Below are 26085 nucleotides of genomic sequence, written 5' to 3' on the forward strand. Positions count from 1 at the left end.
ATTGTTTTAGTGCAGTTTTTGCATCTGATTTGGTGTATTTTTGTCACTTTTTTCTGCTTTCTTAATGCATTTTTGGAGTTTTGATCCAATTTATTTTGATACAGTTTTTAATTCAATTTTGATTAATTTGTTTTTAACTATTTTTTTTTTAACTTTTGATAGTAAAGAGGAGAGCTTCCCATGGACCTATTTCTATTTACGTGGTATACAAATTTAAGTAATTGAAATTCACGTAATTTTATTTTTAAAAGTAAATAACTAAAACTCTATTAAAAAATACATATATAAAACCTAAATAAAATGGAGGGTATTTTTGTAAACAAACAACTTATTCTTAAAAAGTATACCATGCATAATAGTTTTAGTACAACAAACCAAACAGTCAATAAAAAATAATCTCAGGATAACTAATCCCAAGATAACTAATCCCAACATAACTTGTATTCAAACCAAACGACCCCGTAGTGTCCAGGTCAACTTCCACGCACATCACCTAATTCCACTGGATACCTGTCACCAACAACAGGTACCAAATAACTCTGTCCACTAAGGCTAGAATAGATGGGAAGAAATCCCCTAGTGTTTTTGTCTCTGTTGGCTCAAAGCCTGAGACCTCATGGTGCTCAACCCACTTTATTGACCGCTAGGCCACACCCTTGGGTGCAGAGGGGTCGTATTTTCTTTCAATAATGACTTATCATACAAATGTTAGATTACTACTGTTTGTTAAATATAGAAGATGCATCTCCTTCACTCATAAGCGATTTTCTCGTGTTCTTGCAGATTCTTTCTTTTGAGTTATTGTCTTCATGTTCTGTTATTTGCCTTTGCTGATACATCGCTGAGTTCCATCTTTTCAAGAGATTTGTTTGTTCTACATGTGAAGGTTTCTGTGCCATCATTGGCTTTTACAGTTTTTTGTATTTTTTGTTAGAGGACCCATGCAAATTAGTTGCATTCAATTTTCACAAAACTAGTAAACTGTAACATTGAATTTGTAAGTCTGTGGTATATAGAAAATTGCACTTTCGGTTTTCGTCTTCATTCAATCTCACAGATTTGGTATATAGCTAGTCAAGAGAAGTTTATTCTATAATTAATACTTCCCATTGTTACTGTTAGCCATCCAAATCGGGAACACAATGATTATAAATTAAGAGAGCAGAAAATGCTGTAAGCAAAAGAAAAGGATGTATGTCAACAGGGCCGAATATAGTGTATATGTAACAGGTCAGATTGCTTGCGGCTCCGACTTTGCATATATATATGAAAATCTATTAGAATCAGTTTATTATTAAGAGAAGTGAACCTAACCTACTGCTTCAAGAGAGTCAGGTGAAGTTGGCCATTGCTCCTCCAGCTAGTTAAACTCAAGGCACTTCCTGGATCTGCCCTTGCCTACCAACCTCCAAAGGGTGCTTTTGGCAGGAAACTTCCTGGGCAAAGAAATGCAAAGTTGGTTTAATATGGAAAATGGCTGCACAAAAAGTTAGATGAGGTTGTCCAGTATAATAAGACAGTGGAATCAGAAGCACCAAAAGAGGGGTACATGTAGTCAAGGAGTTTGGGTTTGAATTGTGTGTGTGTGTGTGATTGTGAAGCTATCAATGAATTAAAGAAGAGAGGTCTTCAATATCAAACTGTAGCTCACCTTGCAAGATAAGAAAATGACCCCCATCTCCAAGTTCTTGAAACCAACGGTGTATGCCTAGCCTCCATTGCCATTTCAAAGAATTGAAACCATATTCTCTGTGTTATTTGAAGAATATGATTTCTTCAACAAAGGACTTACCATATACACAAAATCTATGAGGACAAAATACTAAGATTAAATTCAAGCGAGCTCGTTTGATTGGTCAAATAATTGTTCTCTTCTAAGGGAAATAAATTTCTTCCAATTAAACAATAAGACCGCAGCAACATCCTCTTTTAATTCAAAAGCCATCATTCTCTTGTGGAGAACCATTTCCTTTTAACACTTGTAACAGGTGGCAATGTTACAAGAAATTAACAAAATACTCCAGAATCCAGAAACAAAAACTAGTATACAGAATAAATTAATAATGAAACAAGGCTGTTACATAGAGGTTGACTGTATCCAAAACTTTTGAATTAGCATTCTTCTTGAACTCCACCTATAACAAGGTTTGAGAAATTCAAATTATAAGCCTCTTCAAAGGAAAAAAAAACACTCTTATACAGCGTAGTTGCTTCACTGATGCTGCTCCGGAGCCACATATCAAGGAAAATTTTGGTGTTGTGACAGAACCTCAGGCACTAGTAAAAAATAATATATTCCTTCAACAATCAGTGTTCTAAAGCACTGCGAATAGAAAGTGTTGGATCTTGCACAACGCCTCTACATATCAGGTCATGGTTTAAGAATAAAATAATTACAGTTATATCATCATGAAAATGACGTCGGACCTTTTTGTCAATGTTTCGAAGATCAGAATATCGCATCTCTCTTTTTTTGGCAGCTACATGGAGAGCAGCCTTGACAAGCCTCTTTGCACTTCCCTGTATTTGCAAGAAAAATATGAGCATGAAAAAGTGAGAAGATTTGTTTTTCATGTTCAAGAATGCATACCAAAATACATCAAAAGGGACAACGAGCTAAAATCATCTCTTTGAAAGAGTCTATATATATATATATACACAGAGAGAGAGAGAGAGAGAGAGAGGGGATCTCGAAGGGAAGCCTTAATTATAAATTGAACCATGAAGAGTAAAAGGATTATGTCATTTGGCATGGTACTGAGTTTACAGGGTTGTTATTATGGAGAGTAAAGATGATATAACTGTGAGTAACTCAAAGGAATTTCAAGGTTTTGCCACAGCTTGAGTGGCTTCAATCACTGGTGTACTCCCAAGATCAAAGTAACATTTGATTATCATCCATATGTTACAGAGCTCTTTTGGAAAATGCATGATATCTTTGGTACAATTCTGTTACTTTTTCTTTCACCATTCACCATAAAAATAAAATATACACCGCAGGAACCGGTGATCCCATTTCAAACTAGATTTGGAAGGTCTGAGCCTTTCATTTAAAAGACATCACGAAGAGGCATCCACCTACTTGCAGAAATTGAAAGAGATCACAAGGAGAATAGAACTTGGAAGGTGAAAGCATCTTCTCACCCGAAAACCTGATTATTTGGTGTTAAAGAGATCGACTTTTCAATAAAATTATGAAGGAATAATTAAGGAGAATATTCAGGGTATAAATAATGGAAAGACATTAGGCAAGTCATCTACAAGTTGCTGAAATCTAATGGGGAATGCCAGAGAGCTTGAAAACCTAAAAGAAAAGTAACGTCTGAAGATATGATTCAGAAATCATGAGGGTGATCATAGGATGTGCACTTATGCTGGTATAGACAAGCGCTTATGGAGTGTATGAGGAAGTTGACTCTTGGATGGTCCAATTTAGTACACTGGATGTATATCACTGTGTGATTACTGATTTGGGTAGCATATATATATCTATCCCTTCGGTTTTCTGTGTGGTTTGCCTTTAGTGTAAGAAGAATATAGTATTCCTCTTAATAGATGGTTAAGTTACAGTAGTTTGATGTGCTTTCATTTTATAGACTTCTACATACTTGGTAGTTACTGAAAATTATCCTTGAATTATCAAAAAATAAAATAAAATTATGTATATCATCAAAAGTAAACATGTATTTGAAGTCATAGTTTGCCCATAAGAAGCATATTTAGCTTAAATTGAACTGAATATGCAGGAAAGTATAATGGTTTGGTGCATAGAACTTACTTTACGAGGGTGACTCTTCACAATTTCAACGGCCTTTTCATTGCTCAAGTGCTCCCATAGACCATCAGAAGCAAATATGAGGAAGGAGTCATTTGGATGTAGAGGATGTTTTAAAATTGTTGGAGTGGCCAACAGGATAGGCATATTAAGGGGTGGAGGAACTCTGAATTTTCCATTTATTGGTTCCCTGCAAAACCTTGTGTGTTTAAGATAAACATCACCAATGGATCTTGAGACCTGCAGTCAATTTAGGAGACCGATTATTAAGACATAAGTTGCAGACTAGAGAATGAATTCTAATTTTTATCCATGAAAGGCAACAATTGTAGAACTCCAATTTGAAAGTATGACATACACCACAAACTGATCAACCATAGACTAGTGACACTTTCGGCAAAAAAAAAAAAGAAAAAGAATTCTTTATCCTACCGTTAAAAATATAAAATATTAAAATTGATGAGAAACAGTAGATATTCGAGACGCGTATCAATTTTTCTTTAAAACATGATGTCATCTTGAAAGTTTTTAAACCTGCTTTTCTACCCAAAATTCAGTTTACTTCAGTTCATTATTACACCATATGGCCATACATAACATGGTAATTCCACAGCAAAAAGAAGGCTGACAGAAGCTTAATTATTTACTGCAAGTGGCAATTGAATATCATTCACATCAAACTCTGCTATTATAGATCGTGATACACATCAAAGCATCTATGCATATCCTCTACAAGCATAGGAATATGGGAAATGCAGGGAGAACTTGGAAGGTTTTTTTCATAATTTAATAACAAGAAACTTTTCATATAGTTGACCTTACCTGAATTATTCCTTTTACCCTCCAAACACCATGTCTAAGAACAACAATTTGAGGATCATTTGGATGTAAGTCTTTTAGCTCCCACCTAACAGACTCAATATTGGCATTGTGCTCCGTTGATAGCTGTATGGCAGCAACTTCCCCAGTGTTTCCAACCTTCTTTCCAAGGACTACTCGAGAGTCACCAAGATTTGCTACAAAGAGTGTCTGCTGATATATAGCTCCAACCAGGCAGCATGCCCCCACTGTCGCTAGCTGTGGTCGAGAATGCCAATTTTCCGAAACAACAGAAGTAAATCCTCTCTCTGTCTCAAGAAAGGCCCTTTGAATTGTCTCCTCTGTGACTACACCATTTCCTTCAGCTGATATTGCTGCATTAAGAGTAAAATCCATGAAACCACTACAAAGTTTTCCTTTCATAATGTTCAATATCTAAATACATTTCTTTCACCCTCATGGCTTTGGTCTAGTACTAAGAATGCAGTGCATGATGTGTATTCTCTATTATCAAGAAAATATATCCAACATATTTCGGTGTTTCAAAAATTTTGAGGAAAAAGGAAACAATCAATGAAAAACTTGAGCCCCCTGGTTTTAGGAGTTTGGGAGTTAGAGATGGTAATGGAGCAGAAGGGCCAAATGAAGATCAACCCACTATAATATTTCACATGATCACATTAACAAAGTAGATATCAGGAATTTCTATAAAATAATTTAGGAACGCTTTACACTCTAAGCTATTTATGCAATTAAACCCTTCCACTAGAAAGAGCCCAAGGAAACCTCTAAAAAATCCATACACCCTATTCATCAAGAAACCTGCAGAGAGGTACCTTAAGAGTTAGAATTTTTGTAACAAGGATTGACAAGAGTTGATCTTTTTCAATAGTACAATGCAACTGCTACCAGACGTCACAGGGAACTTCCATATCCTTATGATTATTCCCAGAAACAAAATTATTTAATAAAGTTCTAGAATGAAATAGGCCTGAATAAAGTGGAATACAAAAGATTCATATAACTGAGCAGGTGCCCTTAGTTAAGTTCCTTTTGACTCATAAGTTCATCTAAAGGTCAGTTGTTCAAGTCAATAAACATGAAGGCCCCCTTCTCACTAAAGCTCAAGCATTCACTTTTCTAGTTAGAAACCAACGTCTTGGGACTAATGCGGAATCCACTCAAGGACCCCCTCCCCACCCTGTGACTTCAACTAATTAGACTTGGGGCTAGTTTTGCCTCATTCTTGAATCAACCTTCCTCACTTAAATCGACATATCCTAATACTCATTAGACTTGGGGCTAGTCATGCCTCATTCTTGACTCAACCTTCCCCACTTAAATCGACATATCCTAATACTAATTAGACTTGGGGCTATTCTTGCCTCATTCTTGAATCAACATTCCCCACTTAAATCGACTATCCTAATTTCGATATGAGACGCAGTAGATTGACTAAAGATTGTCTACATAGCAAATTTAACATCTTTTTTCCAATAAAACAGATAAAAGTTGAAAAAATTACAAAGAGAAAGAAGATAAACCTTGGAAATGCCGAAATAAGTGATCACAAACATAACGAGCAGCTTCAGGTCCACCATGACCATCATAGACTCCAACAAAAGTTCCAAATGGACCAGACTCAATCTGGCTCTGATCCTCTAAAACCTGATTAGCTTGCACAATTGCCATGGAATATTCCCCACTCCCACAATTCCCAATATCATGAAACCACAACAACCCATCTTTCCCAAATCCACCATTGGAACTTTCACCACCCCTAATTTCACTTCTTCCAGCTCCACCACTACATTCACTGTAACTCAAACATCTTGGAAGGAAATTCATCAAATCAAAATTCAAGAATCCCACATGGAGCTAACCCCTATACAAACAAACAAAAAAGAACTTCAAGATTCCAAGTACCCAACTTCCAAAATTGGAAATTTACAAGGTGAATGAAATTTTCTTGAAGCAATACTAAGAGTTAGATACAGATATGTATATGTAGAGGATTGTAGTTTGGGGGTAAGGGGGCCAGAGGGAGGTGGGAGGTGTTGGTTGGAGGAGGAACACGAAATAGAATGTGCCTCATTCTTAATTTTGTCGGCTGCTATTAACAATCTCTCTATTGCTTTCTTATACTCCACCATCACAAAATACTTTTCTCACATTTCAATTCTCCAATACATTATTGATCTTCCATTAAGTGTTTAACAGTTAAGATTTGATAAATAAACCAAATTAATTATGAACATGAATTGATAAATTGTGTTTTGCTTAAAAGTAACACTAACATATCATATAATAATCGAAAGCTTAAGACTGCAACAAATAAAAAATTGAAATTAAATCCTAAATTAGTGACTTTATATATCGAATGATATAAATATAATTTATTATCCGATTATTGTTTAGTCTATTAAGAAAAAATCTCAAATCCTTAAGTATTGATAACCTAATAATTAAAAAGAATCAAAACAGTTAAATCAATAACTCATTACCAATAAATCAATAACTTTCTTTTTTATTCGATTTTGAGTTGCCCTACTCTTCATCATCTTCTTTCCTTTTTTTCTCTCTCAATATCTCTCTATCCTAGTCAATTTGCTAATCATTTACTTCCTCTTTCCCTAATTACTTGTCAATTTTGACAAATCAAGAAAGGACAAATTCTTTTGACCTATTATATTCTCAATTAAATGATTAATTATTTTGAAAAATGTAAAATTTTTCATCCACTTCATAATTAATAAGGGTAAAATGGTAAACTCATTATGTCATTAATTATTTTCTTAATATGTGTGTCAATTTAAAAGTGGACAGAGGGAGTAAGTGTGAACAAACTTTTAAGGTTCAAGTGTCAATATTTGGTTACGACTTATGATTATAGATTTATACTACTTGGTAATTTTCGCAGATATTTGGTACACTTATTCTATCTTTTTTTTAAAAAAGAAAAATTGTATTTAATTTATTAGATTTCAATGAATTTAATATATTTTTATACTATGGTTCCTAAAAAGATAATAGACATACTCCTCTCTCATTTTTTGGACAAAGTAATAAAATTGCTAGTTCTAGTAAGCCTGAAGTACCTAAAACTAGAAAACGTTTAAAGAATTATACATACTGATTAAATGTTTCTTTTTCTAAACCTGATTTTGATATTAATTCAAGGGATCCACTATATAATGAATAATTAAAAAAATAATTTGACGATTACGAAAATATGAATTAAATGAACACCCACTAATTCAATAATCGAAACTCCAACTCAAACTCGATTTGGAGCTTGACCTCCTCATTTACAGGTAGGACATGAGGTAGACATTTGAAAAACAATCACACAGATCATAAATGGAGTACAAGATATTGGTAGTGATTCTGTTAGGGTTCAAATATGTTCAACAACAATTACAACTTACCCCCTGCTAATTAACGAATTTGTGCTATCACGATTTTCATAATTTACATTCATCAAATATAATCTTACTACTCTTATTACTTACTCGACCACTAATTTCTTCTTTCATTGTTCAATTCTTTGTGACCTCTGTCTAAGAATAATTCTTATTTATGGCCCAAGTTTACTTGTGACCCAAATAATATCATAAATAATATTTAATAAATAATAAATTTCGTCCGTACATTGGTTATTTGATGGACATATCAGATTAAGTCTTAACCTCTATAAATTGGTCCTCTCTCCATCAGTGGCGGACCCAGAATTTTTAATAAGGGGGTTCGAAATCTGAAAAAATAGACACACGAAGTAGATGAAGGGGGTTCAACATTTACTATATATACCTAAAAAAATATTTTAACCATGTATAAATAATATAATTTTCCACCAAAGGGGGTTTGGATGAACCCCTCATTGTAAGGTGGCTCCACCACTGCCCTCCACCTATTATTAGGGTTATCACATATTCTCAAAAATAATTTCATTGCTGACGGTTGTGGTAACGTAAAGCTAGGACAAGGAGGTAGAAATCAATTTACGACTAATGCTTCCGTTTTTCTTTGTGATGATGTTTTCCGCATCAGGTATGTAAGATTATTGTGTTCAAGATCTTGATTTGTATTAAAGTATTTAATCTTATAATTACAGTCTGTTCACGACATCGCTCGCTTATCTAGAAGGCAAAAAAACTGGTTAAACTGTCCAAATACTATTCAATATTCTTAGATTTTAGCTGAAGGTTTGTCTCAACTGTTTAGAGGCAAAAAAAAAAAACGTTAGAAAAAACATTTGGGTCAGATTGTCAATCAACAGAATCAGTTAAACATGTAGAACAAAACATAATTGATGAACTCCACCATCACTTGGTCTCTACAATTCAAAACAAAAACAGAAATTATATATGTCGACTATGATGTTTTTTGTTTGATCACTAGTGTCAATATCAGACACTTATTGATTTTTCCATAGGCACTTTTCTTGATTTTTTGTGCAGATTGGATGTTACAACTAATTTTGGCCTTGTAATCTATGAGACATTAATCTGGGCATACTTGGTCATTGCAGACAATGTTGTACTAAATGGGGTTTTGATAGTTTCACAAAATAAATAATTATTTTATTAGTAAATTATGATTAGATGTCCATATATATGCATTGGATTGACTTCATATTACCTCACACTTGGAACCAATGAGATATTTCCATTACCATATGAATACTAAGTAATAATTGTATGGTAGTTCGAATTCAATTTGAGATTTTATTTTTTTTAATGTTAGATTCTATATCGATAGAGTAGTAACATTTTTATATGTTCTCTTATGTATCGAGAGTTTAGTTTAACGTCACGATTTTTTTTATTCTCAAGAGTTCTTAATAATGTGTTATGAATCAAAGTTTCAATGTATATATATGCAGCAGTATTACCATGCTGCTTGAAAATAGTATGAACTAAATAAATAATTTAAGATCGAATAAAACCGTGAAATTATTATAATGTTAGATTTAGACTAGTTAAAAATTAGCTTTGATAATAAATCGATACTGCTTCGGTAACTAAACTCACATCACCCTTTCAAATCACCTTCTCAACCATTTGAGACATGTTCACGTTACTCTTCCTTTCTTAAGTCTTCATTGATTAGATGGGAATGAAGGAGGAAATATTTTATCGTCCAAAATTAATCAAATCTATATATAGAATATTTGTTTTTCCGGCCAAAACTTTTTCAGTTTGTATAACCAAAACACTACTCTCTTGTCCATTTTTAATTATCATGATTTCTTTTTTTAGAGTAAAAAATTGTAATTTATAGTACTTTTTCGGATAATTTTTGAATATCTAATTTTTTTGCTTAAAATATAGAAAATGTAATTTAATTTTAACTTTGAAAATTAGTCAAATTGACTTTGAAAAGTGAAACGTTTCGTTGACATAAATATTCAAAGAATTAGTGGTTGTTGATCTGATAATGAAAGAGAAAAATCTATGAAAAAACGAACACAGTGAAGAAGATGAAACTACCTATTGACATATTTGAAATTTGTTTACCGGATAGAAATTCAAATTAGGATGAAGTGATAAATGTAATGGAGCAATTAACTGAAAAGATCATAGGAATAAAAAATGGGAGAGATTTGTGAAGTGAAATCAGGTAGTGATAAACATGGGTTTGGGGAGTGGGAATATTTATGTATCGAGATATTTTGTGTTGCGTTCAAAATAAGGAATTTTAATTTTTTTTAGAAATGGTATAAAATAATAGGAATTATGAAAAAAAAAAGTGTGTATATATATATATATATGTAATTTTTCCATTAGTTATTCCCCTCTTGAAAAATAGTAGCATTAAATTTCATTTTAATGAAGTGAGTATGTGGTAAAAAAAGCAAAGTCAATCGATGTGGTCTTCCTAGGGGTGTGCAAAAACCGATTTAACCAATAAACCGAACCGAAAAAAACATTATTGGTTTATTGATATTGGGTTATTGGGCTAACGGTTTTTAAACGGTTTTGCAAAATTTTTTATTGGGTTATTGGTTCGGTTTCTGGTTTTATAATTTTTGTTAATGGTTAAACCGATAACCCAATAAGACTATACTAAATTTACTAGTCTTATTGTTAATGGTTAAATGATTGTTACTTTCACACTTTTTGTTAATGATTAAACGATTGTTACTTTCACACTTTTTGTTAATGATTAAACGATTGTCACTTTCACACTTTTTCCTTTGAATGTGTCTAGTGTCTAAACTTGCAAGAAAAATGATTGTTACTTTTATGATTATTACTTTCATGGCAAATGTTGGAAAAATCATGTGGTATTTTCTTATTGGTTAAACCGAAAACCGAACCGTTAAGTACCATAAACCGATTAACCAAAAACCGATAAGAAATATGTTAGTGGTTTGGTTATCGGTTTGAAGTATTTACAAACCGAAAACCGATAGACCGAACCAATAACACCTAAAACCGAACCGAACCGACCGATGCGCACCCCTAGGTCTTCCAACTTATACTTTTACCCTTTAACTTGATAAAAAATAGATAAAAAATTTTACTTTTACCCATACTCAGAAATTTAATTTGTCACGAGTAAATTAATTGTTTTAATTTTGTCATGAGTTGAGGTAATCCCAGTACACGTGGACTAACAATATCGGTAATTACTAGTATACAACAGAGATAAGTATATTATTTTCTTTTCCCTTCGAGAAAATTAATTTTTTAAAAAATATGTAAAAAAAGGAGGAGGAAATATTAACATAAAACAAACGATTTACTTAATAAACACACACATCTTATTATTAGTTCTAATTAATAACAACGACGAGTTAAGATCGTCGATATATACATAAAAGAAGGGCTTGATTAGGCTCCTTCCCTTTAATGTAATCGTACTAGCTAGCAGGTATTACGAATCTTCTGTTCCAAACATCTAACCTGCATGCGTGGTTCACCTATGCCAAGCAGAACACTTATTTCTTAGACAACCTATGCCTCATCACCGGGCCACCAAATTATACTAGAGCACACCATACACCTATATGTTATTTTTCTCTATAGTTGACAAGTCTAGAAAACCTTATTTTAACTAAAATAATACAGTACATGAGGATTAATAATTTTTTATACATGCATATTAATTAATCCCCTATACCATATTACATATTTTCAAGCACTTGATCAGCTAGATATTTTTTTAATTTACTTAATTTTAAGCATATTAAGTCTCTCTTTAATCCAAGAAGGTCCAATTTTACCTTTAGCACAGTTGATATGTGCAATATGGCCAGTATCCTTGCTATAATACATCCAACCTTCCTTAGACACCTTCTTGTTACAAACGTTGCATCGCGCTATAATATTGTCACCAAAAGGAAACGTGTAAGAAAGTCGCAGTTTTCCATTTGATTTATCGGCTCTCTTGACGATGTTGTACAACGTGGCACAAGTGACATGAAGATCAAAATGGCAGAGGTCACAACAGTAGAGAAAACTTTGTTTAATGTGTTCACAACAAGCGTCACATGTCTTCCCACAATGCTTGTAGTAGGACGGGTAACGAAGTGTCATGGGGTGTGCAGGGTGTGCATCGTGCTGGATCTTCTGTGGAAGATCGAAGCACGATGCATGCAGATAAAATTGACAACTTTGACAACCGTAACCCGATCCAACAAGTTGCAGCCCGCAGACTTTGCAGTTGGTTTCTGAGTATTGTTGGAAATTGTACATGTTCAAGTTGTGGGAATGGCTAAAGTGTTTTATGACCCCTTCGTCATCAGTACATGAGTCTGAGTAGTCTGGAATAGATCGACGATTAGGGTTAATAATTAGTTGGGAACGACCAAAACCAGCACCAGCACCAGCACCACCACGTTGATTGAGATTGATCATCATCATTCTTAGAAGCGATGTAATATCATTTTTGGAACGAGGTTGACGACTCATAGCATGTCCTTGATCATCTTGATCGCTTTCTGAAGAATCTAAAATGGAGCAATGATTATAGCCAAAAGAAGTAGGTTTGGGATTACTGTGACTCTTTCTTTGAAATGATGCAGCTTGATTAACATTGTAATTATCTTCGTCATTGTAATTAATAGAGTTGTAACATTCCTTGCTGCTGAGACTATCCATGATTGCATGAGTAGCTATGTACTTTGATGGTACTGATCTGTTCATTTTTATTTTTTTTTGTTTTCTTGTGTTTGTGTTTCTTTGTATATGTATTGCTTGGTCTATGTTATTAATTACAGTATTTATAGAGGTAGTTTGAGTAATGGAAAATACTAATCATAAGATTCCTGCTTAAATTGGAAGCAAAGGATCAAGTTCTCAGGCTCACATCAACATGAGCACCTTTATATATGACAATGTAAATAACTTCTAAGAAGATTTAGATTAATTTTGTTATTACTAGGGGTGTTCATGGGATGGTTTTGGATCGGTTATCAGTGAAAATCAAATTGATCATGTTAGAAGTCTTAAGGTAGAGAGAGAGGTTGATTGTGCTTTAGGTCTCAGGATAAGACGAGAAAGATATTAAATGAGTTTGATAAATAGCTGAAAGTCCCGGTATGAACTTCCCTATTGATCTGACTCTAGTGGATTCTCGAGAAGAGAGGAGTTGTGGTGGTCCCCCGGACCGCCTGGATCATTAATTAAGGCATTCTTCCTTCTTGCGTATGTGTTGTAGCTCATAGCTCTAAGCCCCAATTCCTTGGTGAATCGGTTTTAAAATTATCAAAATCAAACCAAACCAAATATAATAGACATTAATCGGTTTGGTTATTATCGGTTGTAGTTCGGTTATTTGGTTATTAACCATAGACAAAAATAAAAGAAACAATTCATTCAAAACGTGAAAATGTGACAAAACTCCTTTCAAAATGAAAAATAGTTCGAATGGTTGACATTATAGAACTTTCGATCACTGAAAATTTCAAAATTCACTATTTTGGCATAGAAGGAAGAGACAATGACATTTTCAAGACAATGACATTTTTCTATTTGAATTGATTTTTATCCATACCGAGAACACCCTGCTTATTAATATTATTATTATTATTAAAATGGATAAATTGTAGTGCATTAACACAAGCCTAGTTGTTGCAAATTTGTATGAGGTAATAGTGCAAACGTCAGTAACACGTCGTAAGATTCATCATTTGGAATAAGATTCACTTCTATCTTCTAAGGAGCCTTTTTCTGTTTATATGGATAATGATATTCTTCCACAGATTTATTCTTAGCACCTAACTATATATAAATGCTTATCGATCACTTTTTTTTTTATTTATTTCTTTGATTCTCTATCTTATTTTTTTACTTTCGGTTTCCTGCTTCAGCATTTTCTCTTCCAGAATATGTTATGGAAACACAGAAGAAAAAAAATCTTGAAGCTCAACCTTTGTATTTCATATTAGTGCAGTCAGAGATAAATTCAAAATTTAAATTTTATGGATTCTAGCACAATTAGAGACGAATTTAAGATTTAAATTTTGTGGATTCTACTTTATATTCTTACTAGTAAAATTACCCGTGCTTCGCGCGGGAATTTAATATCACGAAATTTATTAAATAATACTTAAAACCTATCAGCCATTAAAACTAAAAACTATATTATCTTACAATGAAAATTATTACATCTTATCATTTATCCTTAATAACATAAGCATAAATTAATGGCTGTAAAAATACATACCAACATCTATAACATAAGCAATGGTGTCAGTGAGCCACTCAATATGAGCAAAGTACACAAATATGTAATTGTGAAGAAGAAGAAGAAGAGGTTCAAAATTTTCGTTGTTTTAAAATGAGAGGAAATCCCTCTATTTATAGACAACAAAGGGTAGTGTGAACAAATGTTTATTGTGTCTTATCAGAAATGTTACAACTATTTGGAAAAGTTGCAACCCTCGGAAAGGTCACAACCTTTCATAAAAGTTACAAATTTTCATAAAAGTCGCAACTCTTCATTAAAGTTATAATTTTTCATAAAAGTCACATTTTTTTTATAAAAGTCGTAACTCTTCATTAAAGTCACAACTTTTAATAAATGTCACAACTTTTAATGAAAGGGGGAAAACTAGTTTTGGAAATAAATAAATTAAAAGGAAATTCTTATTTGTGGTGGCGCCACATAGGCAGGTCTAAGGTTCTCTTTTATATATATATATATATATATGATTGTTGTTCTCCTCACTCTTATGATATTATGAATTCAAAATTATATATACTCAAAATTAAAATAGACTCAGAACCTCTTGGTTAAGTATGAGGGATCCTATCTATTCCATCGTAACCATTGATGATATATGTAATATGTACTTCATATACAAATTTAACGTGCTATCAAATGTTTCTCCATGCAATGCTTAGTTATGTAGACACTGAGAGGTCGGTTGGTAGTTGGTTAGAGTTATATAGGTATTAGTAGTAGTTGATACATAAATTAGTTATGAGAGAATTTATGTACGTTTAGTTATTTTATCTTCTATCCTGTATAAAATATTGTGTGTTGAATTTTATACTACATAACCACATAATGCTATCAAACATGATATTGCTCATCCAGGATTTATATTTAACGAGCTACCATTCAACCCCCAACAGTTTGTTTAGAACAAAACTAAAATACTAGAAAGAGTATTACCTTGCAACTTACTTCCAAACTCTCTTCTGAATTTCCTTTTTTTCCTTAGAACTGTTAACTGATGGTTCTAATAAACTTGCATAACACAAGCATATACAGTGATCAAGAATGGCAACACTAATTCGAATACAGGGAATTCAATATGAAATAATTCTTAGGACAACCGATCGATGCATAAAACATTAAAACTGATACCAGAGGCCTAGTAACTTCAACCAAAACGAAACGTAGGATTTTTGCAAGTGATAAATGAACTAATGATGGTACTCATTGACTTTAAATAAAAACTTGATAAGGATCGTTGGAACTGAGTTTACGAAGAATTCAGCTTTTTCGTAGAATGGCCATGAAGGATTTCCCTTTGTAACAGGTGAAATCCAATAGCTAGTTGCTGCTTTGAGCTCCAGGTAATAAGCTTGAAAGACTGGCTTGGTTTCTCAAGATTTCCTCTTGTGTTCGTCTTATTTCTTCAGGATCTGTCACACATGAAAATCAGCACAGTAGCGCGAGTTATTTTATGTATAATGTCTGTTAGAATCTAAAGGTCAAGTAACTTGCAGAAATGTAAGCAAGAGTACACTCAATCAACGTCAAGTTCCAAAATCTAAATGATTTTGAGATGGCATGGAGCCACTAATGATGCAATTCAAGGGCTCTGGCTTAACAAATTTTCTCATAATTTTGTAGATAAAATACCAGACGTATTATTCTATTAGATCATATACATAAACACTGACACAAATAGGACTTGAAACACATATCCGCAGATACAATTGAGACGTCATGATAGGCAAAAAAGACAACCACAAGCATCCATAGATACAGTTGAGAAATATTGTTCTTGTATGTGTAGGGGCATCTGTACTTATTTGTGTATGTGAGGGAATGTGTGAATGCATATAACATTTAGTCATCGTAACATACTGTAACATAGATATCCATCAATATATATAAGAAAACAGATTCAGGAAAAGTCGATAATCTTCAGACAGAATAGTGTGCATAGTAATTAAGCGTTAGGAGACAGTGAAGTTCGCGTTCACTCAGATATAAGGATTAACAGATGATGCTTCTTACTTTGTGAGAACTTTGCCACCCTAGTGAAGCACATATATATTTAGTGCCTGATATTCATTGTCCAATTCGATGAAGAAAATCAGAGATTGATGCATAAATGTACATACATTACATTGATACCATTGGATACTAATCCCTAATGAACCACATATTTAGTGCAGTCATCCTAAAGCACAAAACTCTTGCATTACAGAGACATTAAATTGGAGCAACGTTATGGAATTACCGTCCTATTGCATGTGAAAACAACTTCATTTTGGTTAAAACACAGAGCACAAGAGTACTCACCAACATTTTCTGCTAATTTTGGCATCACAAACATTACAAACAGCATAAATCCGAACATCAGGCCAATTGGACTTTTCACCAGAGACATAATGGAGAAAGGTTCCTTTAACTGCAAGGGATATTCACACAGTAGTTTAGAGAAAGAAGGTCGAAATGAAACGGAAAGCTAGGAGATCAAAGTCCGACCTCATAATACTGCTCCTCACTCAATGGCTCCAAAACCAATTCAATCAGACTCCTCCTGTTCTCGGTTAATGCTGCTTGAACCTTACCTGGATTTCTGGCACTGACATCAACTCGGACCTGACATCACGAAAGATACATTAAGCTTATAAATCTTTGTCCTAGAAAATTGGTGAAGAATCAAACATATCATAGTAGAGAAGCTCACCGGAGAAAAGAAGTAGCCAATTGCAGACACCTCAATAAGATGTGTCCCTGCTGAAACATTATGACTATTGCTAAGGTTAAGGAATTGCATTCATAAAATAACATTCCCTTCGCATAGCCTTTGCAAAGAGGAGTAGCATTCTAGTTTTCATGTTATCCCGCAAACTTAGTAGAATTCAGATGAACCACTCACAACCCAACTTATCTGGGACTGAGGAGTAGTTGTTTGTTCTTGTTGTTGTTATTGTATCATACAAGAAAACAACACATAAAAACAGTGAAAACACATTATATGAATGATTATTTTTTTTTGGAGTGTGGAGCAGCAGTAAATATGCAGTTGAGGAAGCACAAAACTCATATCAGTATACATAACCTAAGGTAATGAAAGCTGAAGTACCAACTTAAGGCATTGAGTCGTCGACGTAGGAAGGATACAATGAGAAATATCCATTGGGTCTCAAGAAAGTAACTCTTTGGCCAGCATTGAGTATGACTTTAACATTTGAAGCTTTAGGTAAGAAACCAGATCCTTTCAAGCTAAAGACTACAGAAAACAAACAAGCAACAACAATAACGCGGCATTAGTCACAAATAAGTTGGGTCATCTATATGAATCTCCACATCATTTCATATATATCAATAACAATAACAATAATAACATTAAAAGTTATGTGACAATTCCAAAACCTTTTCTCAACTACAGAAAACAAAGTCAATATTTCTTATAACCTGATAAATCATCACAAAAGAATATTTAAAAACATCAAAGTATAGTGAAGTGAATCTCTATAACAAAAGGAGAATTTTAGCACTATAATCTAAAATTAATAGAACTTATATAGCCTTAACAAAAAGTTAGAAAGCTTAACTAACTCACAACTTTTTCATGCCAAATAATTGTTTACTTTTGACCTATTTTTTCTTAAATTAATGATATTTTAGTTACCATATTAGTGAAAATAGGCAAATAAATGACATATTATCCAATATATGAAGCTTATGTATACTAACTACAGTTCTATACATCAACAACATACCCAAGTCCCAGTGTATTCCCACAAGTGAGGCCTCGGAAAATGGTGTATACGCATCCTATACTAGTCTTTTTCAAATTTCACAATAAAACATGACCAAACGTTGAAGTGGCATGTGCTAATAAGAATTGGAGAATAAGATAGTACGAAAGTGATACTAAAGCAACTATAACTACAATTCTATATATTCTAAAACTATAACTAGGAAGAGAAAGGTGGAAAGAATTCTCGAAGTATGTACTGGGAATTTTTACTCGACCGGTAACAGTATAACCATCAACATTCCTGCAAAAAATAATTAATTAAAATAATGAAAATGTGGAGAAAATAAAAACAGGCCAATTCAATTCTCTGTATCAATTAGGTTTAACTAATTTGTTATCAACACGCTACAAAAAAATTCAAAACAGGGGAACTTGAAGATTGAAGATCCAAAATTTTTGGACATTTTTTTCCCATCCAATGCCAAAAAATTCAAATGGAAATTAAAATTAATTAGAAGCTACGGGAAAATAATCAAATTGTTATTAATTAACAAGCTTAATAAATTCAAAACATAAACTAAATTTTACAATTTTTCTGAATTGAGTTCATTTTTTTACGTGCATGAAAATTTATATACCCAGAAAGAATAGAACATAAGAAGAAGCACTGAAGAAGATATATTGATCGCACTGCCATTAAGACTATATTTCTCTGTAAATTTCCAAGGAAAAAACTAAACAAGAACGGGTACAATTTTTCCAATTAAATTATACAATTATTTACATTTCTTATCGAATTATTGTAGTTATTATTAAAAATCATATCCTTGAAGTTAGTAAGTTAGTTATAATAAGTTCACTTTACACGTTCGAAATGTAGCATACATGCCCTTTAATTTGTCTTTAACAAGTATTTATGACCTTCAATTTTGGTCGTACTTAACTAACACTTAAACTTGTATAAAACTAAGCAAGTGGACGTCACATAGGACACAAAATTATCATTTAGAACTCAAAGTAAGACAAATGTATCTATTCGTTTAATTTTATATCAGCTTAACTGTCTAATTATGCACACTCAAAATTTGAGGATATAAATACCAACTAAAATTAAGTTAAAGAATACATTTGTATATTATGAATCATAATTTTTATGATTTATGCCCTTGTAGTACTCTACTAGTATCCTATTAGCTTTGAGATTTTATTAATTTGAATTAGTGTAAAAAAAGTTCACATTAGAAGTAAAATATTTTTTGTATTAAAAAATAAATTTTGTTTGATTAGTAATTCTTTTGTGAAGGCTTTAATAATGAAATGTTTTGATTGGAGAAATTGAAATGTTTCGAGGTGAGTAACGCAGTATAGACAATATTCCAAGGATGTAGTTTGCAAATATTAGTTTTCCCAAATTCTAAGCCCTTACCGATTTTGGTTCGCTCGCCGTCGTACAAAATCAGCCTTTCCACCTCCGTCGTCCGCCGTTCTCCGCCACCACCCTCGCCGCTCGTTCGCCGGCGCGTGACTTTTATTATTAGCCTGCTTCGGAAATTGATCATTTCTGTTGAACAGCTGAGCTAAAATTTTCCACTTGAAGATGTACTGATGATGATTTTGATTGAAATGTGTTGTCCAGAAAATTTTAATTTTGTCCGGTAGAGGTATAATCTTTTCTTTTTTCCTGCTAATTGTATGTAGTACTTTATTTCCTTGAAATTTTTAGCTAAATTTTGATTTTTTTTTTGTTACGTTTAAACACTAGTTATCAATTGCTGAAATTTCTGCGGATCAGTAACAGTTCATAAAAATGGAGGTTGTCTGAAGTTAGGTTGACTTTAGCTTTTCAGTTGATGATGATTCATTTTTTGTTTTTATTCGATTGATCTGTGTAGAATAGCACCTGATCTCATACTCTTTTTGTTATAATCAAAGGGGATAATTATATAAGATATGATTTTATATACTTCATCAATAACCAAATCCGATCATTATTGAGCTATGGAAACCAAACTTGGGTTATGTCTCCTTATGAGCTTTTCCATTTTTTGTGTTAATGTATGATATTTACTAGAAGGGATTCTTCTAAGTGAAGTGTTGTTGAGTGTATCTTTTATTTTGGAGGGTGGAAACGGAGGAGGCGAGTGTCGATTGGGTGATGGCGGAAGGGAGGGGGGTATGTTGACTATCAATGTGATTAAGGAAACCCATTGATCAGCTGTTAATTTACATGAAAATATGAAGTATATGGTCTTTCTTTGTCATATGAAAAAAGAGAGAAAGGAAAAGAGAAGAGGTGTTAGTGAGTGATCATGCTGAGGCAGACCCCAGAACACTGACTGATCTCTTTGGAAGATTTTTCAGGCTTCTATGGCAGAAGGTGCTATGTCATGTTTGTTTCGGTGTTAGTTGCTGCGATTTTAGTGTTACTTTTGGAAGATCAGGATGAACAAATTGGCTCGTGTACCTCAAATGTCATCTTCTTTAGTGCCGAAAGCACCTCTACTACTCCCTCCATCCCATTTTATGTGAGGTAGTTTGATTCGGTACGAAGTTTAAGAAAGAAATGAAGGCTTTTAAAACTTGTGGTCTAAAATGAAGGATATAAATTTGTGTGGCTAGAAATCATTTCATAAAGGGTAAAATGGGTATTTTAAAGTTAAATTGTTACTTAATATAGAAATGTGTCATTTTGGGACTGACTAAAAAAAAAGTAAGTCACATAAATTGGGATAGAGGGAGTACTTTTTTTTCATGCTACTCCGATTGGTTTAGACCATTCTCGTCTCCACTTGCATGTTTTTATTTTCAGTACTATTTTATGAGTCTAGCAGATTGGCCGCACTTGTTTTCTGCACCCCATACCCGTGCACAAAATAGTTGAATCATATGTAAGATTTTATAGTGTAGTGTTTTTTTTTGTGACATGGAGATATGTTTCTCAGGTTAAGATGGTAGCAGCTCTCTTTTGAGTTTCAAAATGACAAGTCTAATGTCAAAATCAATGAGAATCTCGTGGCTTTTCTATCTTACACTACGGCATAGTTGATGAAGAATCTGAAACTGGTATGTTTAGTGTTAAGATGATTGTGTTTGTGGATTGTTAGAATTTTCTTGGGATCTCAAATCTCTCTGTGGACTGCTTTTAGTCATTTTATGAACTTCCATAGTTGGTGAAGGAGACAAAGAGGGTAAGATACATAACTTTCAAAAGAAAAAGCTAAAAGCACTACATAAAGTATCACATATCCTGTTAGAAAAAGAATATGCTTCTGAATTTCATGCTAATATTTGGGGTTTTCAGGGCTAATAAGTTGTTTGGTATCCAAGTTATTATAAAACACAGGATTAGGTCCAAGGTTCCATACATTTAAGCCGTGAAATGGCTTTAGACTCTTGAAATGGGTCATGCCTCGTCTCTAATACATTTTGAAACTTGGAATAGTTGAAAGAGTTAAGTTAATCCATGTCTTTATGTGTTTTTTGGTGTATCTATACATGCCATCTCATGTTGGCCTCTAACATGCATAAATAAGTGGACATGCATTTTCTTTTCTTTTTTACCAGCCTTTCTATATGTGAACTTCCTGCTTGTATTCACCTGCTCTACAAGTCCGTAATTTAGTCTTTGATTGCATAACTTTTATCTTATGCTGGGAAACATTATTTGCTAGACTCAGGCCCTCAAGTTGCTATCTGACATCTTGTCGAGCATATTTCTGATGAGTGCATAGTGAATTGGTCACTCTGTATTTATTGCCTAAACATTTGATAATCCTCATCTTTTTCATCATGCTTATTCCGAACTAACTTATATTAACATTTGGGCGTATGCGGGCAGGATGGATGGATTTCTTACAAGATAGAGTATACCTACCACCTATGCATTTGGTTCAAGTAATAAGATCATGCCCCAGAGGAAATGGAAAATGTGTTTGATTATTTTATATTTCGAATAGTCTAAGAATATAATAATTTCTTCGCACGTAAATATAGATTTTTCCTTGAGTCTCCTTGGAGATGGAAAAACTGGATTTTTCCTGTTCTCAGTGCATATGAATGCATTATTGGGGAATATTGTTGTCTCTGTACACATGCTTGGATAAGTCAAAGCAATTTGTTTGCTAAAGAAGGATGCAAAAGATATTATTGGCTGCTGCGTATCATATGCAGAGGAATTTGTTACAACAAACAACATACCCAGTGAAATCCCACTAGTGGGGTCTGGGGAGGGTGGTGTACACATACCTTACCTCTACCTTGTGAAGGTAGAGAGATTGTTTCTAATAGACCCTCAACTCAAGTAAAACATGTCAAAAAAAAAAAGTCTTGGAAGCCATGTGAAAATAATGGAGAAAAGAACAATAGCAACATCAAATAATACGATAATCGAAGTAAATGAAACAATAGGTAATAAAAAAAATGAAGAATAAGATAAGAGAAGAGTAATATTAATAATAATAATAAGAAAACCTAGGCATTGCTTGATACCTACTAACCATCTACCTTAATTCTCGACATCAATTTCCTCCTCTCTAGGGTCATGTCCTCGGTTGTAGGTGTGCCATATGTTGTCTAATCACCTCTCCTCAATACTTCTTTGGCTTGCTTCTACCTCTCCGCAGACCTATCATAGTCAATCTCTCACAACTCCTCATTGGAGCATATGTGCATCTCTTCCTCACATGCCTGAACCATCTCAACCACATCTTATCCACTGCAGAGACCACTCTCACCTTGTCCCAAATATCTTTATTCCTAATCCTATCTCTCTTAGTATGCTCATACATCCATCTCAACATCCTCATTTCAGCTTCTTTCAACCTTCTAGACTTGCAAGTTCTTGACCGGCCAATACTCTGCACCATACTACATAGTTGGTCTAATAATCAATTTATAAAACTTACCTTTAAGTCCTCGTGGCATATTTTTATTACACAAGACACGGGATGTGAGCCTCCATTTCATCCACCCCGCTCCAATATGATGTGTAACATCATTGTCAATCTCCCCATTGCCTTTGATTATTGACCAAATACTTGAAACTTCCTCAATTGGAGATGACTTGTGTATCAATCCTCACTTCCGCATTTGCCTCGTGAGTTATGCCACTGAACTTGCACTCCAAGTTAGTTTGTCTTAGTCCTGCTCAAGCTCAACCTGAACTCTTTAGACTCTAGGGTCCGTCGCTAGACCTCCAGCCTATCATTAATTTTGCCGCGTGTTTCGTCAAATAGTATTATGTCATCGCAAATAGAAAAAACCATGGCACCTCGCATTGGATATGCAACGTTCATCCATCACCAAGGCAAATAAAAACGAACTAGGATTTGATCCCTGGTACAACCCCATCAAGATTGGAAAGTGTTCCATGTCTCCTTCCACTATTTTCACCCCAGTCTTGGCTCCATCGTATATGTCCTTAATCACCCTACTGTATGCGACATGCACACCTCAACTTCCAAATTGTTGTTGTAAGAAAAGTCCTCCTTCCCATCATTCTTGCAATTTTATCATTTTCTTAGTACATATGAGTTTTACTACTTGACAATTCTATTAAACATGTAAAACTCTAACCACATTTTCAAATCCCAATACCACGTCGTTTTGACCTGTATCTATTGAGTTCCTGAAGGGTTGAAACCACCAAGTGATCTATGATGAACTCTAAAGCACACACTTCTGGTTCTTTTTAGAATTGTCTTTTTGATATGTTTACTATATTTGAACTTCCCCTCCTTCCAAAATAGACTATTTAAAAGAAGGTTGCAACTGATTCAGAAAGAAAGCATTTTGTTTGTTTACTTCTGGTCAAATCATCTCCATGCTGATTTCAATTCCATGTTTCAGATGGAGGAAGTTTGTCTTAACAGCAGCCCAGTGTTTGATGACTGTGAAGAATATGAGGATGGAGAAGACCGTTCTGTGGTGGAGCATGATAATGAAATTCATGAAAATGATTCAAAGAAAGACCCCCCACAACCCACAGTCGGTCTGGAATTTGGGTCTTTTGATGAAGCATATGATTTTTATAACATGTATGGTAAGGAACAAGGATTTGGTGTTAGAGTGAGCAACTCCTGGTTTAGATCAAAAAGGAAAGAAAGGTATAGAGCAAAACTTAGCTGCAGTAACGCAGGTTTCAAGAAGAAAAGTGGAGCAAATCACCCTAGGCCAGAAACAAGAACTGGTTGTCCTGCAATGCTAGTAATTAAGCTTGTGGACTCAAAAAGATGGAGAATTGTCGAAGTTGTGCTTCAGCATAATCATACAGTAAGCCCAGAGATCAGACGGTTCTATAAGTCTCACAAAAAAATGATTCTTGCTTCCAAAAACCAGCAGGAATCGACACCTGTTACAGAAGTACATACAATTAAGTTATACCGCACATCTATTGATGCTGCTTATAATGGATCCCAAGAAGTCGAGGAAACAGATAGTGGGCTTCCTGTTGATACCTCAAAGCATTTGGAGCTTAAAGAGGGGGATGCGCATGCACTGTATAATTATTTTTGTCGTATGAAATTGACAAATCCAAACTTCTTTTATCTGATGGATCTTGATGATGAAGGATGCCTTAGAAATGTGTTCTGGGCTGATGCTAGGTCTAGGGCTGCTTTCAACTCCTTTTCTGATGCAGTTGCAATTGATACAACAAGCTTGAGAAACAAATATGAAATTCCTCTAATTTCTTTTGTTGGATTAAACAATCATGGGCAACCTGTTTTGCTGGGATGTGGTTTTCTTGGACATGATTCAGCAGAGTACTTTATTTGGATGTTGAAATCATGGCAAACATGTATGCTGGGGAGACATCCACAAGTTATTCTAACTGATCAGTCAAAATCATTGCAAATTGCAGTTTCTAAGGTTTTCCCTCAAGCTTGTCATTGTTATTGTTTGTCATATATCATGCAGCGAGTTCCTGAGAAGTTGGGAGGATTGAAGGGGTATGAGTCTATCAAGATGCAACTGTATAAAGCAGTTTATAATTCTTTGAAGATCACCGAATTTGAAAGTTCTTGGGGTCAGATGATAAATCAGCATGGACTCAAGGACAATAAATGGCTTCAATCATTGTTCGAAGATCGTGAAAAATGGGTACCAGTCTACTTAAAAGATATTTCCTTCATGGGAATCATGCCAATAAAGGAAAACGAGAGTTTGGATTCATTTTTTGATGGTTATGTACATAAACACACTTCATTCAAAGAATTTGTTGATAAGTATGACCTAGCCCTGCAAAGGAAATACCTGAAAGAAGCAATGGCTGATATGGAGTCGAGAAGTTCAAGCTTTGAACTGAAAACAAAATGCAAATTTGAGCAGCAACTCTCTCGGATATTCACAAAGGAAATATTCAAGAAGTTCCAAAAAGAAGTTGAGGAAATGCACTCTTGCTTTAACACAAGACAAGTAAACATTAACGGGCCGATAATGACATTTGTTGTCAAAGAAAGAGTAGAATCCGAAGGAAGTGAGAAGGAGATCAGGCAGTTTGAGGTTCTCTATGAGACGACACAAGTAGAAGTACGCTGTATTTGCAGTTTGTTCAACTTTAAAGGCTACTTATGCAGACATGCATTGAATGTACTGAATTATAATGGTGTAGAAGATATTCCATCACAATACATCCTACCGCGTTGGGATAAAGATTACAAACGTAAGACTCCAGTAGATTCTGTTCTTAGTCATGTTGATGTGAATAATCCTGTGGAATTATACAATCATCTACATAAACATGTCATGCAAGTTGTTGAAGAAGGAGCTCAATCCGAAGAGCATTACATGGCGGTCCTTCAAGAATTAGAAGCTTTATTGAACAGATTTTCCCTTATAGATGACAATTTGGTTTCACTGTAATATTTGACATGTAACATTCAATGCAGAATTATAGTGCATCTTTGTACAGAATATATATCACATATCTTGATATAAGGATGGAATTGTGGTAGTTTGAAATTGCATTAACATTTCCTCTATAACAGATAATTTGTGTTTGGTTGAAAAACAGTTTCCTACAAAAACAAAAATTGAAATATATCCTCCAAAATGAAGTTTTCAAATCTCTAAAACAAATGTTACATAG

The 26085-nt window shown here is 33.9% G+C and overlaps 4 protein-coding genes across 4 annotated transcripts; 1 reads left to right on the top strand and 3 right to left on the bottom strand.

The window, feature by feature from the left end:
• Positions 1 to 1001: 1001 nt before the first annotated feature.
• On the bottom strand, positions 1002 to 6789 carry LOC125872721 (probable protein phosphatase 2C 42). Its single transcript, XM_049553496.1, has 6 exons — positions 6139 to 6789; positions 4598 to 4968; positions 3779 to 4015; positions 2428 to 2520; positions 1652 to 1749; positions 1002 to 1436 (listed from the first exon to the last, which is right to left on the bottom strand). The coding sequence occupies exons 1-6, from the start codon at positions 6440 to 6442 to the stop codon at positions 1361 to 1363; spliced, it is 1179 nt and encodes a 392-aa protein (XP_049409453.1). The 5' UTR covers positions 6443 to 6789; the 3' UTR covers positions 1002 to 1360.
• Positions 6790 to 11477: 4688 nt separating this feature from the next.
• On the bottom strand, positions 11478 to 12816 carry LOC125872722 (uncharacterized). Its single transcript, XM_049553497.1, has one exon. The coding sequence runs from the start codon at positions 12745 to 12747 to the stop codon at positions 11770 to 11772; it is 978 nt and encodes a 325-aa protein (XP_049409454.1). The 5' UTR covers positions 12748 to 12816; the 3' UTR covers positions 11478 to 11769.
• A 2506-nt stretch (positions 12817 to 15322) lies between these two features.
• LOC125872732 (ER membrane protein complex subunit 7 homolog) lies at positions 15323 to 18733 on the bottom strand. Its single transcript, XM_049553508.1, has 7 exons — positions 18638 to 18733; positions 18257 to 18300; positions 17417 to 17525; positions 16980 to 17043; positions 16775 to 16891; positions 16589 to 16697; positions 15323 to 15699 (listed from the first exon to the last, which is right to left on the bottom strand). Exons 1-7 carry the CDS (start codon positions 18694 to 18696, stop codon positions 15608 to 15610), a joined length of 594 nt encoding a protein of 197 aa, XP_049409465.1. The 5' UTR covers positions 18697 to 18733; the 3' UTR covers positions 15323 to 15607.
• Positions 18734 to 19324: 591 nt separating this feature from the next.
• On the top strand, positions 19325 to 25990 carry LOC125872717 (protein FAR1-RELATED SEQUENCE 6-like). The gene is made up of 3 exons (XM_049553487.1): positions 19325 to 19660; positions 20942 to 21062; positions 23847 to 25990. The coding sequence occupies exons 2-3, from the start codon at positions 21045 to 21047 to the stop codon at positions 25857 to 25859; spliced, it is 2031 nt and encodes a 676-aa protein (XP_049409444.1). The 5' UTR covers positions 19325 to 19660; positions 20942 to 21044; the 3' UTR covers positions 25860 to 25990.
• Positions 25991 to 26085: the final 95 nt, after the last annotated feature.

The sequence above is a fragment of the Solanum stenotomum genome, chromosome 8 (genome assembly GCF_019186545.1).
Source record: "Solanum stenotomum isolate F172 chromosome 8, ASM1918654v1, whole genome shotgun sequence".
Lineage (NCBI taxonomy): Eukaryota > Viridiplantae > Streptophyta > Magnoliopsida > Solanales > Solanaceae > Solanum > Solanum stenotomum.